The sequence below is a fragment of the Lingula anatina genome, chromosome 1, assembly GCF_051362555.1.
Source record: "Lingula anatina isolate TDL-2025a chromosome 1, LinAna3.0, whole genome shotgun sequence".
NCBI lineage: Eukaryota > Metazoa > Brachiopoda > Lingulata > Lingulida > Lingulidae > Lingula > Lingula anatina.
Window position 1 is genome coordinate 16,037,539 of NC_141767.1, and position 16,265 is coordinate 16,053,803.

The 16,265-nt window shown below is 38.2% G+C and overlaps 1 protein-coding gene across 1 annotated transcript; it reads left to right on the plus strand.

The window, feature by feature from the left end:
* The first annotated feature begins 9,535 nt into the window (after positions 1–9,535).
* On the plus strand, positions 9,536–12,842 carry LOC106172710 (uncharacterized). Its single transcript, XM_013553519.3, has 2 exons — positions 9,536–9,739; positions 10,333–12,842. The coding sequence occupies exons 1-2, from the start codon at positions 9,665–9,667 to the stop codon at positions 11,491–11,493; spliced, it is 1,236 nt and encodes a 411-aa protein (XP_013408973.2). The 5' UTR covers positions 9,536–9,664; the 3' UTR covers positions 11,494–12,842.
* The last annotated feature ends 3,423 nt before the right edge of the window (positions 12,843–16,265 follow it).

Here is a 16,265-nt window from a genome sequence, read left to right on the forward strand (position 1 = left end):
ATATATTTAGGTGCAATCCTTATCTTTGTAAATCATTTATTAGCTACACAAGATAATAGATATAGCGCGTACACATATATGTATCACTTTTCTTTACTTACGGGTCACGTTATATAAAACTAGGACAGTTGGGATGAGACGGGTCGCAAGAAGTCTCCCCAATTTGTATACAATTTTTTTTTTTTTTTTTTTTTTTTTTTTGTGATAATTCCCCTCAAATATCCATATACAAAATTTTACTTTCCAAAGGGCGATTTTTATTGAATGAACATGGTTTTGCCTAAGAAGGAGTGGAAGAGGCAAAGAAAATAATGTTTGGGATTTTGCAAGCATTTTTTTATTATTATTATTTATATGGCTTAGCCGGCACAAGAGGGGGCGTCTAGGTCGTTCCTCTTGGGCTGGCTAAGCATTTTTTATCTATAGGGCTTAGCTGGCCCAAGAGGAACGACCTAGACGCCCCCTCCCCCCATAGACGGGTTTTCTACCTGTATACGGGTCTGTTGACGTTTACAAAAGACCACTGCATAAAGAATTTGAAAACTATATGTAATGTGATCAGTATAGATTTTATTTTAGTGCAAATATAAACGAAACAGGGTGCTAGACGACTGGGGAATCTGCCGGACCTTGCTTCTTGTTCATTCGGAATATAGTTAATTGATATTATTATTAATATTGTTATTTTTATTGTCGTTATTGAACTTTGCATTTCCCTCAATAAACAGTCACCATGACAGAAGTAAAAGGGCAAACAAGTCCTTCGAGTAATTCTCCTAGAAGAAGAAGAAAAAAGCTGTTCTCTGAGCTATGTAAATCAGTGTATGTTTGCTGTCTATATGTGATGCCCGAGGTGGCCGTCAAAGGACAGCAGCTGTGTCCGTCACATGCTTACCTTTCAAAATTGTACATCAATAATGCCAATTTGGACACAGCTGGCCAAAAATGCCGAGGACCAGTCTGGAAAAAATATGTCTATGGATATGGGATCTTGGAGACCTTTTTCTCCCGTTCACTATACACGTGTCCAGAATAATGTCCATCTATGCACTGCAATATTCTGAGCTTTTATTTCACGATCTTTTTCTGAGTAATGAACAAAACTTTTCAAAATAGATGCGAGTATGAGCTATTTATCCATTCATGCTTGTATGATGAAAACGTTACCATCATTATTATTATCACTATCGTTATTATTCAATATTTATTGAAACAAAACAATACGCACATAAAAGATGTCTAATACGTCGTATCATTGCTTCATCCCTGGCCAGTTCATTATTGCGTCCTGTTTAGGCAAAAACACTATAAAGAAGATTAGAGATATTTTCTGAAGGCTGAAGGAAATATAAGTGTTTTTAAACCTTGTTCAGCTGTAGTCTTTTTAATTAGCCGTCAAATCAGTATATTCTAGTCCTATCAATAGTCTGAATGGATACTTATGAATACTTTCAAAATTATTTATGTTGTTGTGTGTTTTTTTTTTTCTTTTGGGGTTACTTAAGTTATCTAAAGTAGTAAATAGTATCTAAATTTTTCATTTTCTGAAGTCGTGGTCATTTCAGATCATATCGTTTTGACTCATCTTGTTTATGCTCATCCCTAACACCGACGATGAATTGTTACTTCAAAAAATAGAGCCAGAAAGATTTGTCAAGAAAATTCATTTATTTTGAGTTACAAAACAATACCGTTCTTTGAGGCACTTGAGGTTTATTCCTTTGGATCACTATTATAGACTCAAAATATATATTGCCTATCTATTGGTGAAGAATGTTTAAAAAGGTGTATAGGAATTGGGGGAGTTGGTAAATAAAATGTGAGTTGAGTAGCTTTATGCAAGATTTATGAGTAGTTTATGAGCCCTTTACAAGTTTTATTAACTTTATCTATCAAACATATCAAACTCCTCCGACGCAGAGGTGTAAGGCAATAGATGCGATTTTCATTTAGCTTTTTTTTTCTCTTTCAAAATAAGTTCGTGATTCTTGGTCACTTCCACCTTCCAGTTAGGAAATGGCATAACAAAAAACACCAAAACAAGGGAAATGGCCAAGCAGTCGCGCAAATACGACCACTTTAATGATGATTAGTCCCCAAGGCTTTCCTGAGGGGGACCTTTCATCTTCAAAAGAAGCAAACTTTCGTAGGATGTCTTGTTGTTGTTACTTGAACATCAGCGGTCAGTTAACAACGGTCACTTTGATTTATTCCGCAAAATGTGATGCGCTCACGCGAGTTGTGCCGCCCAAATAAGGTCAGGTGCTAATGGTAATGAATGAGCCTACAGAGGCGCTCATTGTGTTTTAGCAGGAACTCACTCTTGTTAATCAGCGACCATTTTTCCTTAAAAGTCGTTTACTGTCATCCAGACTTGTACCAGCGAGAGCTGTGCCCGACTGGACTTATGGCTTCCCGGGACACGTTACATAAAAGCACCGCGCGCCCCACCCCTCCCTGTGATCGAGTGACGGACGTTTCATTCAGTTTTCCCATGCTAATAAATATTGTGAACATCCACGCTGGTTGTAAATCATCTGGCTAAATGGACCCTCGTTTAGGTTACATTTGTTGTAGCACTATGAGTTATTATTTCCACTCTTAATGTTTATTAAATGTGGCGTTATGATTTTGATGTCACCGAACGGGATTGGCGTGAGGGGTGTAACTGGTTAGAAACACGCAACTTATCTGAAGCGCGTTAACCACACTTCTCACATTAAGACCAGAACATATCTTATATTTGTTATTCTAACAAAACCCTTTGTATGTGTCACATACTCCATTTTCTACAGGCGATCTTCTCTTTTTTCGTCCTGCACAGTACTTTTATTACTGAGTACTTTTAATGGTAAGACTAATACAGAGCACTTTCTTTTATTAGTAGTGCATTTATCCGAGAGCGTAGATCACCAGCAAGGCAACATGTAAATAATAATAAAATAAAGAAATGTTTGAAAAATTATTAAGTGTAATCACTTTCCCTCGAAAATTCCAGAATCTGTAAAAAAATAGAATTTCTTGTCAACAAACGAGCATAACCTGACGGAGATAAAAAAAAGTCATGCATTGGCTTCGCATCTTGTCCTTTAGTTATAGAATAGCACTGACATTTGCATGACCTAGCAAAACATTTCTTTTTCTGATTGGTCTTAAATGATCTCATATTACAAAATCCGTGTACGTACGGTGGTGACATTTAAAAATGAACTTTACCGAATGCTACTACGATTAGACGATGATTGAATAACATGAACGACAGTTGTGAAATGAAATGAGTTTCCAATTTTTATCCATACCCATGTTTCATCGAAAAGTATCTTTGAAAATAACTTTCTAAATGAAATTTGAGGTACCATGAGTTAGTTAATTTGATTTTTTATAATTATTATCATTTATTGGCTTATTTTATTTTTCAACAAATTTGAAGCCCTTAAGTATAAATCAGAAAAAAATGCACTTATTATGCGTGACTGTGGACAAAATAGAGAATAATTCCTGAACAGAAATTAGTATCGCTAGTACTAGAAAGACTGTTCAAAATTACTATACGCTGAATTTTTGCAGAACTTCAAGTTGACTTGAAGCAACGACGTCGCGTGTGTAGAAAGACCATCTACTATAGAACTCTGTTGTGCACGTGTTACAGGTGATAGATTACAATTTCCTATACTCGTATATCTTCTTACTTGTAGGTGAAAAACACTCTGTGTCTGTCCAGCTTGAGATATTACACACTGCCGCTAAACTAGTTAGACTTGATACGGCACTTTTATTAAGAAGGAAATGAATTTGCTGAAAAAGGCCTACACAAAAAGTGTTCTGTAACGGAAAAAGGTAACTAGATTCTAATATTGATGATAACAGTAGTAATTGGATTGTAGAAATGAACATCCTAATTGTAACATACAACCCATATTGCAATGCCCCCCCCCCCCCCCCCCCCCCCCCCCCCACCACCACCACCAACCAGCCCACCCTGCAAAGCGAGATAGAAATAAAAACAAAAACTACAAAAACCAAATGTAGAACTTTGTTGACTTGACAATAATGATAAACCTGTGTCTGTACAGAAAATAGCGGTTGGCCAACTCTCATTTATGCATCGTTGAATCATCTACAAGGAGCGACACTTGTTTTACTTTACAACTCTGATCCCGGAGGCTCTAACGTTTATCTGACGCCTAACTGAAGGCTAGCACTCTCATTACGGTTAAAAATTCCTCAGCTTTTGCGGTGAGCGTGGTGAGAGGGTAGCCGCCGAGGTACCTGCGCTCATGCAGGTATCAAACGAGTATTGTCATTTATAGTGTAAAATATATTCTGGAGAGCGACAGGTATGGTCATCATTTGGCCCTATGCAATGAAAAGAAAGGTTCAGTGCCCAGAGGGCAGAAAACTTGCCGTCGTGTTAACCTGCAATTGCGCTGCGCTGAGCTTGACTGGTATGCGTAAGTTTAGAGCGGCGACATGAAAACAGAACTCAACCGCCTTCGCTTCGAAATTGCGCACTTAAAGGCGGATTTTCTTAAAACTCATGTCTGCATCCTCACTAACGCAAATGCCTTCAGAAGTCTGTTTTAAAGAAACAGTCATGTTGTGGTGATGTATTAAAAACAATGTTAATTAGATGGCATCGAGAAAGAAGAATCTAGAAATAGAAAAAAAAAAACGAAACAAATATAGTATTGCAAGGACAAACGTGTCCTTCCCCATCCCTTGGTTCGACAGCTAAAAACTATTTTCAGTGACATTTATACGGTAATCAAAATAGCATACCTCCCACGCTTAGAAAGAGATATCACAAAAGTTCTAGAGATGACTAATATTTTTTTAATTTGGTGACACCTTGAAACTCGATACTGCTTCAGCTTACGTGGGTAGTGTGGTGCCGCACACCTTAGGTCGCCTAACGGGTTGTGCAGAGAATATATCCATGTTGACACAAAAATACAATGGATGCAAATACCTTCGAGAGGTGCGTCAATTTCATCTTGTTGTTATTATTATTTTTCCTTTTTCTGTTTATCGTTGCTCCTTTTTGACATGAATTTTTTCTTATTATTTTTTGTTTTTGGATATTCCTTATCGAGATAAGTGTGTTCGTAGGATGTAACAGACACACCTTTGGACATAAAATTTAATTAATTTAATCTTCAGGTGTGGGTAACTAGAAAAATCACTCAAGTATCATTTTAATAAGTTCATAAAAATGACCCCACGCCCGTTGTCACGCGCGGTGTTCAAACAAAAATGTGCCTGTTCTTCTTTTTTTCTAGAAAAAAAACCCTTATCACTATTCTTTTATTGGGAGTTGTTTCGCTCAAACAAGAAGATTTCAGTTGGAAAAATATTGCAATTTCATTTGAATATCTCATTTATTTATTTTTTTATGTTACCCAGAGTTAATGCACAGCTCTCTGTTGCTATTAACAACATTGGGAGAATAAACAAGCATTCACTGAAGTTGCTACAACAAGCAAACAGGCACATACCATGTTTTGACTCATAAAATGTGTCAAATAGGTCTAAAGCTCCTAGTAAGTAAATAAATTCCGTATCCATAATATAAAAAAGCCAGGGTATATTTATGGTTTGACTCCGGGTCAAAGTCATGGAGATATGGCCTGATTAACATTTGTTTACGATACTATTTCGTGATCATCTGAAAAGTTATAGTTGCGGCTTTATAACATATTATCGGATTGTATACTCCACAGTTCGAAAATATCAATACTAGATATTTTCTCATGGGATTTGAACATTCCCTGAGTAATAACAACACAACAATTGAACGTAATGATCGCAGAAAGATTTAATCGCTATAGATATAATGTAGTAGGTGGTAAATAAAGGTAAGATAGAATTGTCGTAAAAGTGGTAAAAGTGCTGTTTCCCATTGTCCACAGACCTTTAGATTTTTTTCTAGTTATTTTTAAATCTTTTCCTTATCTAATCACGGTATTATGAAGTAAAATAAAATTGCGTCAGACGGATTTATGAAAAGAATTCTGTCAAAATGTTTGTATCGCCTACTGTAAATATGCAGACAATTAGACATTTAATTTAGAACAATCCTTTTTTTGCGGGGGGGGGGGGGGGGGGGGGGGGGGGGTCATGCTGCTTAACTGTATGTCAAAAAATTCATGCACACCCTCCAAATACCCTTCGTAAACAGAAGCACTCCGTTTGTCCACAAAGCCTGTTAAAGAATAAAAGAATCAACTTTTTTGTTTGTTTGATTCTGCATGGTCGCACGTTATACACGTCCGCGGGAGCTTTTGAATATATGGCCTTTAACATTATTTGTTTTTTTTTCTTTGCGTCATGTAATACACCATGTTGTGGTATCCAAGAGAAAAATATCAACACGATTAATTCTTTGGAAACAAGTTAATCAAGCCATTCCTTTTAATACTAAGCACTGGTAATATCTGGTGTTTGTCAGTCTTAATCGTTGCTAAATCATTTGTGCATTTTCTTTTTACCAATTATATCTATTCTCATGAAGAATTTGAATTAAAAACTATTCATTTTTATAGCATTGAAGACAAAGGTATTAAAATGTGGCCGCAGTGTACTGGGTACTATTGTTCGATTGCGCAATTTCCCGGAAACCAATTGTGCGGTCAAGATATGGGAGACTTTGCCCTTATCTCAAATAAAAAGTGCGACATTTACAAAATGTGAAGATAATCTGTTCCCCCCCCCCCCCTCCTCTGCAACACACACACAAGCGCGCTAAATAATTAACTATTTTTCTTTATCACAGTGATTAAAAGGGTGCATGATTTCTTTGTCTCCTATTTTACGACACTGGAGATATAAGAATTCATATGTGACAGCTGTCATGTATCAGCCGTTTTATCTCTTATACTTCGACACATTCTCTCACGCTGTCTACGTTTACATAATCCAGGTGAACTGTTCTTCAATTACAAAACACTACTTTGTGGAAACCAATCAGATCCAGGTCAAATTTTGGGACGATTTCGACTGATTTTTCCCCACAAAAATGCGCCATTGATGAGTTGACAAATAAAACCCCTCCCCCATCTTGATGTCGAAGGCGTACGAATGGCTCAAAAGGAATCTGGAAGGATACAAGACGTCGGTTCAAAGTTCAGAGGCAACCACCCACAACTTTCAATATTGAAAAGAAATACAAAAGAGTTTACTTCCGAAATTAGCAGCTTCCAGAACTCGGGATAGCCATGACGTAAAAGCCACTTGATAATCTGTAACCACAAGGCCGTCTTCCGTTACCGCAACCGCGATAAGCACATACCAGTTTTTCATATGGCGTGCAGTGAAAGAGTGCAATGTTTTTCTCATCTTCTCTATTTTAGCAGCTGGTGCTTCTTTAATACACGTCTTACTTTAAATTTCATTCATAAATAACGAATTGTTAAAATATCGTGATTTTTTTTTAAATGTCAAATATAGGGAAGAGGGGAAATGGGGAGGGGGGCAACATTGACAAACTGCAGATTACCACCATCTTTGTTGACATATCCATTCTAATCTCAGTGACAATACAAGCTCTAGTCAAAACCTCCCACTCTGATCGAACAATCCATAGTTACCAATAGTAAAATACATAAACAGATGGGTATTTCGACTGATAACCTGGTTTATGTTCTGAGGACCCTAGCATTTACCCCGTGGGAGAACCTTGATCAGGTCCCTTTGCTACACCTGTGGAAGTTGCGGCTTGTGCCTGGTTACCTGATGCCCACGTTAAACGCGTTAAAGCAAACAAATAACTTGTTTACTGAAAGGGCATTGATGTCGAAAAGAAAGAATACCAGTTTATAGCTATATCGAAAAATAAATTCCTGTCCAAAAACTGATGCATTGATCGGTACACAATTTTGCCAGTTGACTTTTTCCTTAAGGCTTTCCCTCACTTAATTAGTACTGAGACTCGTATATCATCTCGTCTAGTTTAAACCTTAAAGTACTTTTCTGACTTAAGTTAAACTTATATGCGTCACTTAAAAAATTGCTGAAACGTATCAATAAGTAAATAATAGGATGAGTAAGAGCTATGGTCAGGTTTTGATTTTGGACAATTTTACATCAAATTTCCAAGAGATTAACGTGCAATGCTCACATTTAAAAGTGAGTCACTTTCAGCAATAATTCACTGTGAGAAACACGAGAAAGTAAACTCAGTGACTAACGGCCCAACTTATTCACCGCTACGCTGTTGATCTTTATAATATGACCCCATTCTAGAGTTTGTGTCTGGGAACGTTTCTTTCTGAGCCCCAGCCGTTCCCAAGGTAACCAGACGTCACTACGGAAATATATCCAAGCAATCTCCAGGGTTTCAGACCAGCAACATATGGAACTTATCAAACGAGAAGAGTTTAAAGAAAAAATATATTATGTCTAGGCTACTTGAACTTCATGTTTCAGGAAAATGATTAGTTTTAAGTTGAATATTTCAAGCGGTTTTTCAATTTAAAACACAGAACGGTGTTCTTGAATCCCTTTTTAAAACCAGTCTCTGCAAGCCGTAAATTATCCACCCCCAACTCCCCCCCCCCCCCCCCCCCCCCACCGTTTGAAATGACAGTAACTTGGCAGCAGTTAAAACATGAAGCAGAATATTTTCTGCTTTCATCTAAAAATAAATATATAGAAAATCGTCTCATTATCATACATGCCCCCCAAAACACACACATACACCTGTCAATATTCTCACATTTCACTTCTGTCTCCATACAATCTCTTTGTAGGTGAAATTTTTAATTATTTTTTTTCTACTCAAAAAGAATTATACGCTGAGTCAAATATGAGCGTATAATTTTTATTTCATTTTATTTCCAAATGCCCAAATAAATCTGAATCAGCCATTGCCAATGGGGCAAAAATCCAAGTACAATAAAAAAAAATGATCTATTATTCCAATGCCAATTAGTCTGACAGCTTAAAGTGTCATTCCATTGTATTGTATCGTGACTTTCGCAATGTCCGGCCAGCTTGTCCGTGTGCTCGTTCAAATGCCCAGGCGACACTGATCGACAGTCGAGATTCCTGAGCCCGCTTATATACCCGTCCAAAAATAGCAAACAATTTCCCACATCTAGGTCAGATATGATGCGGTATGTAAACACAGAGTTGATAGTTTGGCCAGTTTATTCAGTCTCGAGGTCACTCGACACCATTGGCCGGGGCATTTCCCGCTATTAAATTTGAAATACCAATTCTGCATTGCCACAAAAACAAGTTTTTATACATTCTAAATGTAAATGATTGTAAATGATTCTATTTGTCATGTGTGGAAAGGTCTTTGAACTTCCCGATTTTGACATTGGACAACCGGATGAGTAATTTTTACCTTTCGTAACTATTTATAATTATTTAGATACGAGCCAGGTAACGAGCTACAGCGCGTTCCGCTCTTGTACGTCATTTCTGGCTAATGCCACTCCATCAGCTAGCCTTTATATACCCTTCTAAAAATAGAGCAGGGTCCACGTGACTATTCGACCAATCAGATACGCCGCTGAGAAGACCTGAAATAAGAATGATCATAGTTGAACATCAATAGTCTATGACTCTCAGTGTGGGAAAACAAGTACATGATATGCTGTAGCTGAGACTTGTATATTTTGCAAAACACTTGGATACTAGTATCACTTCGATAGCAACCATGATCGAGATGGCACAGGCAATTGATCCTATGCTTAACGCTGAAAATACATTGACAAAGTGCGGAGACGATACGGTGAGTTACTACTATTTTATTTTAGATACAATGTTATACATTGTATGTCACTGGTTAAAACTTTTAAACAGTGTTTTTACTAATGGTGATAGAGATGTTACTGTCAGATCATTGGAAGTTGACACTGACATTGTCATAAGGTGTCTTCTTTTCACAACTCGGGATAGTGCGTTTGCCTTTTAAAACAAGAACACTATTATTAAAGAAAAAAGGCAATAACAAGTAAATAACGAAACAATCAATTTATTTAATTGACAAGTTGATATTTGAGATAATTTGATGATTTTTTCCGAATGGGACTGACATTGAATCTGACAGTAAATGGCAGAATTGTTAGTAGATGGATTTTCTGTGTTCATAAAAGCGCGCGGTGCTATACCGAAATATGCGGATTAGAGTTCACCTGTAATTATCGGTAAAAGGCGGTATAATCCCCTGAAGTGCTTCCTTCCCACGACATCCTTAAGCACATTGTGCAATGTTAAAGATAAGTAACATAAGCTTTTATTAAACAAACTGAAATATCGAATGCGGTTGATGTTTCTTAATGATTTCATCTTTTATTTACGTATTCCTTATTTCTTAAATTGCAGACATGGCGAGATGTCGAATGTCTCCTATATCAAGATAACAGCCCATATGACAACATGATGTTTGGGAATAACAATACTCAGGCTGACACCTTCAGTAACCAAGGCAGCCCAATGAGCACTGCCAGCAGCAGCGGCAGCAGTTCCTGTGGTAGCCCGCAGATGCCTCAACAACATTCCATGCGAATGGGCAACCCAACGCCCCCTGCCCAGTGCACGGATGAGATCTATGACGATCTTCTTGACTTTGATTTCATTCTGTCCAACAGCATGATGCAAGAGGCTAACATGTACCCAGAAGACAGCGGGTTGAAGTCGGTGAAACAAGAGCGAATGTCACCAACCAATGCTGAGACGCTACCAGACTTTTCCTCCGCTTTCTTGGACATTCCTGACATAAAATTCGATAGTGAAAGTAACACTTATTTTCCCCAGCTGCAACAACAACAACAACAGCATCCTCCCCAGCAACAACAACAACAACAGCAGCAGAAGCTGACCACCCAAATGAAGCAGGAGTACCCAGCAATGTCTAACCAGTGTGCCAACTACAATGCCAGCATGACTGCCATTCCTGTGCAAAATATGCAGCAACAACAACAACAACAAATGCCTTACGTACACATCGGCAACATGACTCCCCCTGCCTCCCCAGAAATGAGAGAGGACGGACAGAACCCCATGAAAGCCATGCATTTCCAGATGATGCAAACGCAATACATGATGCACCCGCATCACATCCTCCCCAAACTCCCCCACCAGGCGCCGCAGATCACGCCAGTACCTCCGCACGTCATCACACCACCCAACTCTCCGCAGCTAGTCGAACTTCTCTTTCCTCAGGGTCTTGATCCAAATCAACCAAAGAAAAGGGGGCGCAGAACGTGGGGGCGCAAGAAGCAGACCACGCACAGCTGCTCCCACCCGGGCTGCAGTAAGACTTACACCAAAAGCTCCCACTTGAAAGCTCACCTCCGCACACACACGGGAGAGAAGCCATACCACTGCAACTGGAAGGGTTGCGGATGGAAGTTTGCCCGCTCCGACGAGTTAACGCGCCACTACCGCAAACACACGGGGGATCGCCCTTTCCAGTGCCACCTCTGCGAGCGCGCGTTCTCTCGCAGCGATCACCTGTCTCTGCACATGAAGAGGCACATCTAAACCGCACGTGGCTGGCATGAGCCTGAAATCATTGCTTTTTTCTATGCTGTATAGACATTTTTACGCTGAACTGCCGTTGATTGAGATTTCTTCTCTTTTAACTGGTCAACTTGTGAGCATGATATTGTGCGAGTTAGCCAATGCATGCTGGGATGGTGTGTCAAGCGTTGTCTATGCAAGCGTCGCCGTCGTTGGCGTCTGTCAGGTTGTCGGGGTACTGCGCCGAGGTCCGTGGGATGCGCAAGATGTCTTACCAAGAACTGTGGCTGTTCCAGTGAGGGACGCCATACCTCGACTTAACGGTCAACTTACCTTAGCTGCTCGTATGAGCCAAGGTTTCAATCGACGGTCACCTAGCCGAGTCTCATCTCTGGCGTTTCGTAATGAACGCGGTGACTGTTTTTTAGTTCGTTAACGATGCAGGTGTTCCAACAACGTTAAAACACTCCATAAGAGAGCTGATGGCATGTTTTGTTTTAATGCCCGTTTGTTAAGATCGTGCAATTTGTTTTGCATGCATGTTTTAATTTCTTTTTTTTTTGTGATACCCTTGGATGAGGCAACTTTCCGGGTTTTAAGTTTGTACAATATAATTTTGTTTCATATACATATTTTGCTGGACAAATGCCTATTTATAGCGTGTACATAATGTTATTTTAGCGCTAGCTTGTCACTTAATGATTTTTAAATCATTATTATTTTTTATTTCTCCGGCTCTTCATTTTTGCCAATCTAAACCTTCAGATAGTGGGTACAGGGTATCCTTTTATGTCTGACATGTTAAACAAAATACGTTATTTCGTATATGCACGTAGCTACTTATGTAGTGGTCTATTATATACGCAGCTCACGAGGTGTAGGCGTCAAGTCCACGATGCAGCGCATCGTTTAAGTATATAGTAGGAACGCTGAAGCCAGTATATACTCAGTTATTGCCAAATATATATTTATGTAAATCTTTCTGTAAGCTGTACAAATTACGTGATTATGGTGCTCTACTGTTGATGAATTCCATTTAAAAGAATTTGTATTTTTGTACGAGAAATTGCATATATTCGCATATTTAATATTATACATTATCTAGTCACGCAATATACAGGGCAAGTACTGTACAGATGTGTCACGAAGGTACGAATGTCTGATTGTAACATCTTCACTCGAAAATGTCTTTTATAATTGAAAAGATCATAGTATGAATTGTGATATATTGGTAGTCTGATAAAGTGCACATTTTCTGATCAGTTTTGTCACATTTATACATGTGAACAATTTGTACGATGTGCCAGCGTAGCTGGAACAATGTCATTTACAATGCAAGTTAAACTGAAAAATAAATTATTAAAACTTAATCACTATCATTGTTTTGTCTTCAGAATTTAAATATTTAAGAAGAAATAATATTTTCTACAATCTCAAAATATGATCTCGATCACAATACAATGACGCGGAAGCTTTACACCAAGAAGTTAATGTTGTCACCGGAAGCATTTTATAAGAAAAAACATTTTCGACAATTTTGATATTAGACAAGGAAAACGGCAAAATGACGCGATAGATATTTTCAGTATAGTATCAGTTAAAGCAAAAATGTTAGAAAATCGCTTGAAAGCGGAAGTTTCATATCAAGAAGTAGGGTTTTAAGAGAGATGTTATCGAAATGATAAAGAGCCATTTTGTAGAGAATAATGATATTAATAAATCATTTGACCCATTACGTGGAAAATGACGGAATATTATCTCATCATAGTTAAAGATTGCAAAAATACCGACAGATGTAGCGTTATTAAGAATGTGTCAGTGTAATTCACAAAAGCAGCTTTTTTTTCAGAGAAAAAGGGTATGAATTCAACTAAAAAGATATATCACACAAGGTGCAAAGTGAAAAAATAGCTCGAGTGTACTGTTATCGAAAAAGGCCAGCAGCCCAACAAAATCTTCAGGCCTAATAGTAAACTAGGTTGAGGGATTTTCCCCGGAGACTCAGAAAAATGTTAGTCTCTAAGATGGCGATCATTTTCCCCGAGGGCCCGGAGTAGAAATGTGCGTGTTTGACGATTCCCCACACTCTGTTTAGCTTCGGGAATCGCTTTGCAAAAAAACAAAATGACTTAATCGATATGTATAAAACAGCTCACCGTAAACCTTGTACATATAAAAACTACACTTCAACAATGTGATATGTAAAAAAAAATCCATAATTTTAAAACGCATGCACATTTTAAGAGAATCTGAATCAAAACCTGATTTCAAAAAACGAATTTAACTTTAAATTATCTTGGATCCTTACCGCCTCTCACATTTATAAGGATGCAAATTTCAGTTAAAGCGTCTTGAACGCGACCATCCAATTTATTAAACAATGAATTACCATGAACGGAAATCTCACTCTTGCGACATACTGGCTTCTGCACATCCTGGTCGCACACGTGTTAGCGCGTGCAATTAAATACCTTCTGTCGTGCTAAAGACTGGTATTAGGCATTATGTAGATTGGGATCTTTAGAAATATTTGACCCGGAATATATAATGAAGTTTTTTACTGTCGTGAATCATGTCTGAAGATTGTCTGTGTGAAACCGTTCATTGCTAATGGACAGGGATAAATTCAAAGTATATATTTTCAAGTCTAATATTCATTTTTACCTGACTAAGCGTGTAGAAATTTACCTCGATGTTGGATGTATAGCAAAATTGGATATGCAACTGCTTTTATGTTTTAATAATGACTTACAATAAAGCCGACATAAATGTTCGTATATATTATTCAATTTATCATTAAATTGCCCTGTGCATAAAAAGGAGAAAGAAAAAAAAAGAAATGAAAATGCACGTAATGTTCTCTTCCTCTTTCTCGCAATTTGTATTCTCTCTCTCTCTCTCTCTCTCTCTCTCTCTCTCTCTTTGTTTTCAAATTCCCACTCAAACTCAACATCAAAACACTTGCAAACAGAAATAAATAAACCACGATGCTAAGCGACGTTGGCCTCAAGCATAATGCTGCTGGGATGAAGTAAAATATTTACACTGCTTCGTATCATCACTATCATGCCTGCAAGTTACAGTTACTTAGCACAACTTAATAAGTGGATTGATTAAAAAGGTCAACGCGTCACGACGACACAGTTAATGTTGTGTTTATAAAGTTGAGACAACCATTAAAAACAGATACACAAGCTTGCCTATGAAAAGGAAAACATTACTTTTCCTTAATAGCAAACATAAAAGATCATAGCTGCATGTTAACGATATACAGGTATCACAAATAAGCCCATTTCTAATTTAAAAATGAAATGCGGTGCAATTAGGATATATTTTACGAGGCTCAGCAGTGCGGCACTTTTGTTGAAACGGTATTTATAAAGTGAGATATGCCATTCAGGCCAACGCCTGGAACGCGTTTACAGGTTAACTTGCTATCAAAATCTATCAATTAAAAACACACCAGTACTGATAGCAGCTGTACAATTAAAAGTAAACATATCGCTAGGATTATTCACAAATCTAGCTGTATCTCCTTCTATTTGTGAAACTGTATATCTTTGAAAATGTGGTGCAGTTGGCCAGATCCCGATAGCACACTCTTTGAGCGATAGAAGGGTTAGATCAACACTAGCGGGACTCGACACAATCAGGTGGCCCATCTACCACATCTCAGTGAAACAAAATGATATACCGCTGGCCACACACGTTGTGCGTCGTACGCTCCTAACACATTTGGTCTTCTGCATATTTTCAATCCACTTTCACCTTAATATATAAAATAGTTCAAAAAAATAAGCCTACGACAAAATGCTGAACAAAATGAAAAAATGCACAGAGAGGTATACCAGCTGCTGGCCTACAAACTCGTGGTAATTCTAGAATTTTCAGCATGAATCGACCTAAATCTTTATCAAAATGATCAAAAACAAGAGTTTCTCCGAAAAAAGGATAAGAAGCCTATAATCAAGGAATTTTCATACAGGTCCAGGCTAGAAAAAATAAGTGCTCAGGTGAGCTATCATGCTGTCATTTTTGCTGTAAAAAATATGAAAGACTGGAAAACATTTTGAGCATCATTCCAAATTCCAAATGATAGATTTTCACGGTAATGATATCCATTGTCATGTAAAAATTGGGTCTTAACAGTAGGGAAGGACACCCTATGAGTGCAAATAGCAGCGATGCCCATCCATAATCGAAAGGAGAGAAATTTAATGCATTAACGAAACATAAGCAAATACACCTGGCTTGCCTGTATCATATTGAACCAGTATTTAAAACTTACTAGGATGTAATCTATCTTTATCATAGTTCACTGCTATGCAGAAGCGGATTAAGGGGGGTGTCAGGGGCAGGATTATTTGAAGAGGGTCCGGAACGCCTGGCCTCGGATGCGAAGCCAACCGTCGCCCCCTGGGTGTGGGGTTCGTGGCCTGCTCAAGGGCCCCGAATTTTTTTTTGGTGTTTTGGAGAGCTAACAGTGCCCTTTGGTACGGTTTAGAACTATGATTTAGTTAGTCAAAATTCTAATTGCAAGAGGGGAATATTGGTGTGATATATTTTCCAGAAACCGAAGGGGGTGTCAGGACCCTCCTGACCCCCCTTTAAATCCACCACTGAGGGGGGTCCTGACCCCCCCCCCCCTTTGATTTCTGAAAAAATCGATGGTCCCCTCTTGCTTAGAATTTTGACTGGCGGGTCCATAGTTCTAAACCGTACCAAATAGCACTGTTCATGAATCTAACATTTCTAAAATACCAAAATTTTTCGGGGCCGAACCCCACGCCAAG

What these genes read in the sequence shown, in the direction of transcription:
- LOC106172710 (XM_013553519.3), top strand. Translation starts at nt 9,665, where the DNA reads ATGATCGAGATGGCACAGGCAATTGATCCTATGCTTAACGCTGAAAAT. An exon ending in CAAAGTGCGGAGACGATACG is followed by an intron (nt 9,740 to 10,332) that starts GTGAGTTACTAC and finishes CTTAAATTGCAG; the next exon opens with ACATGGCGAGATGTCGAATG.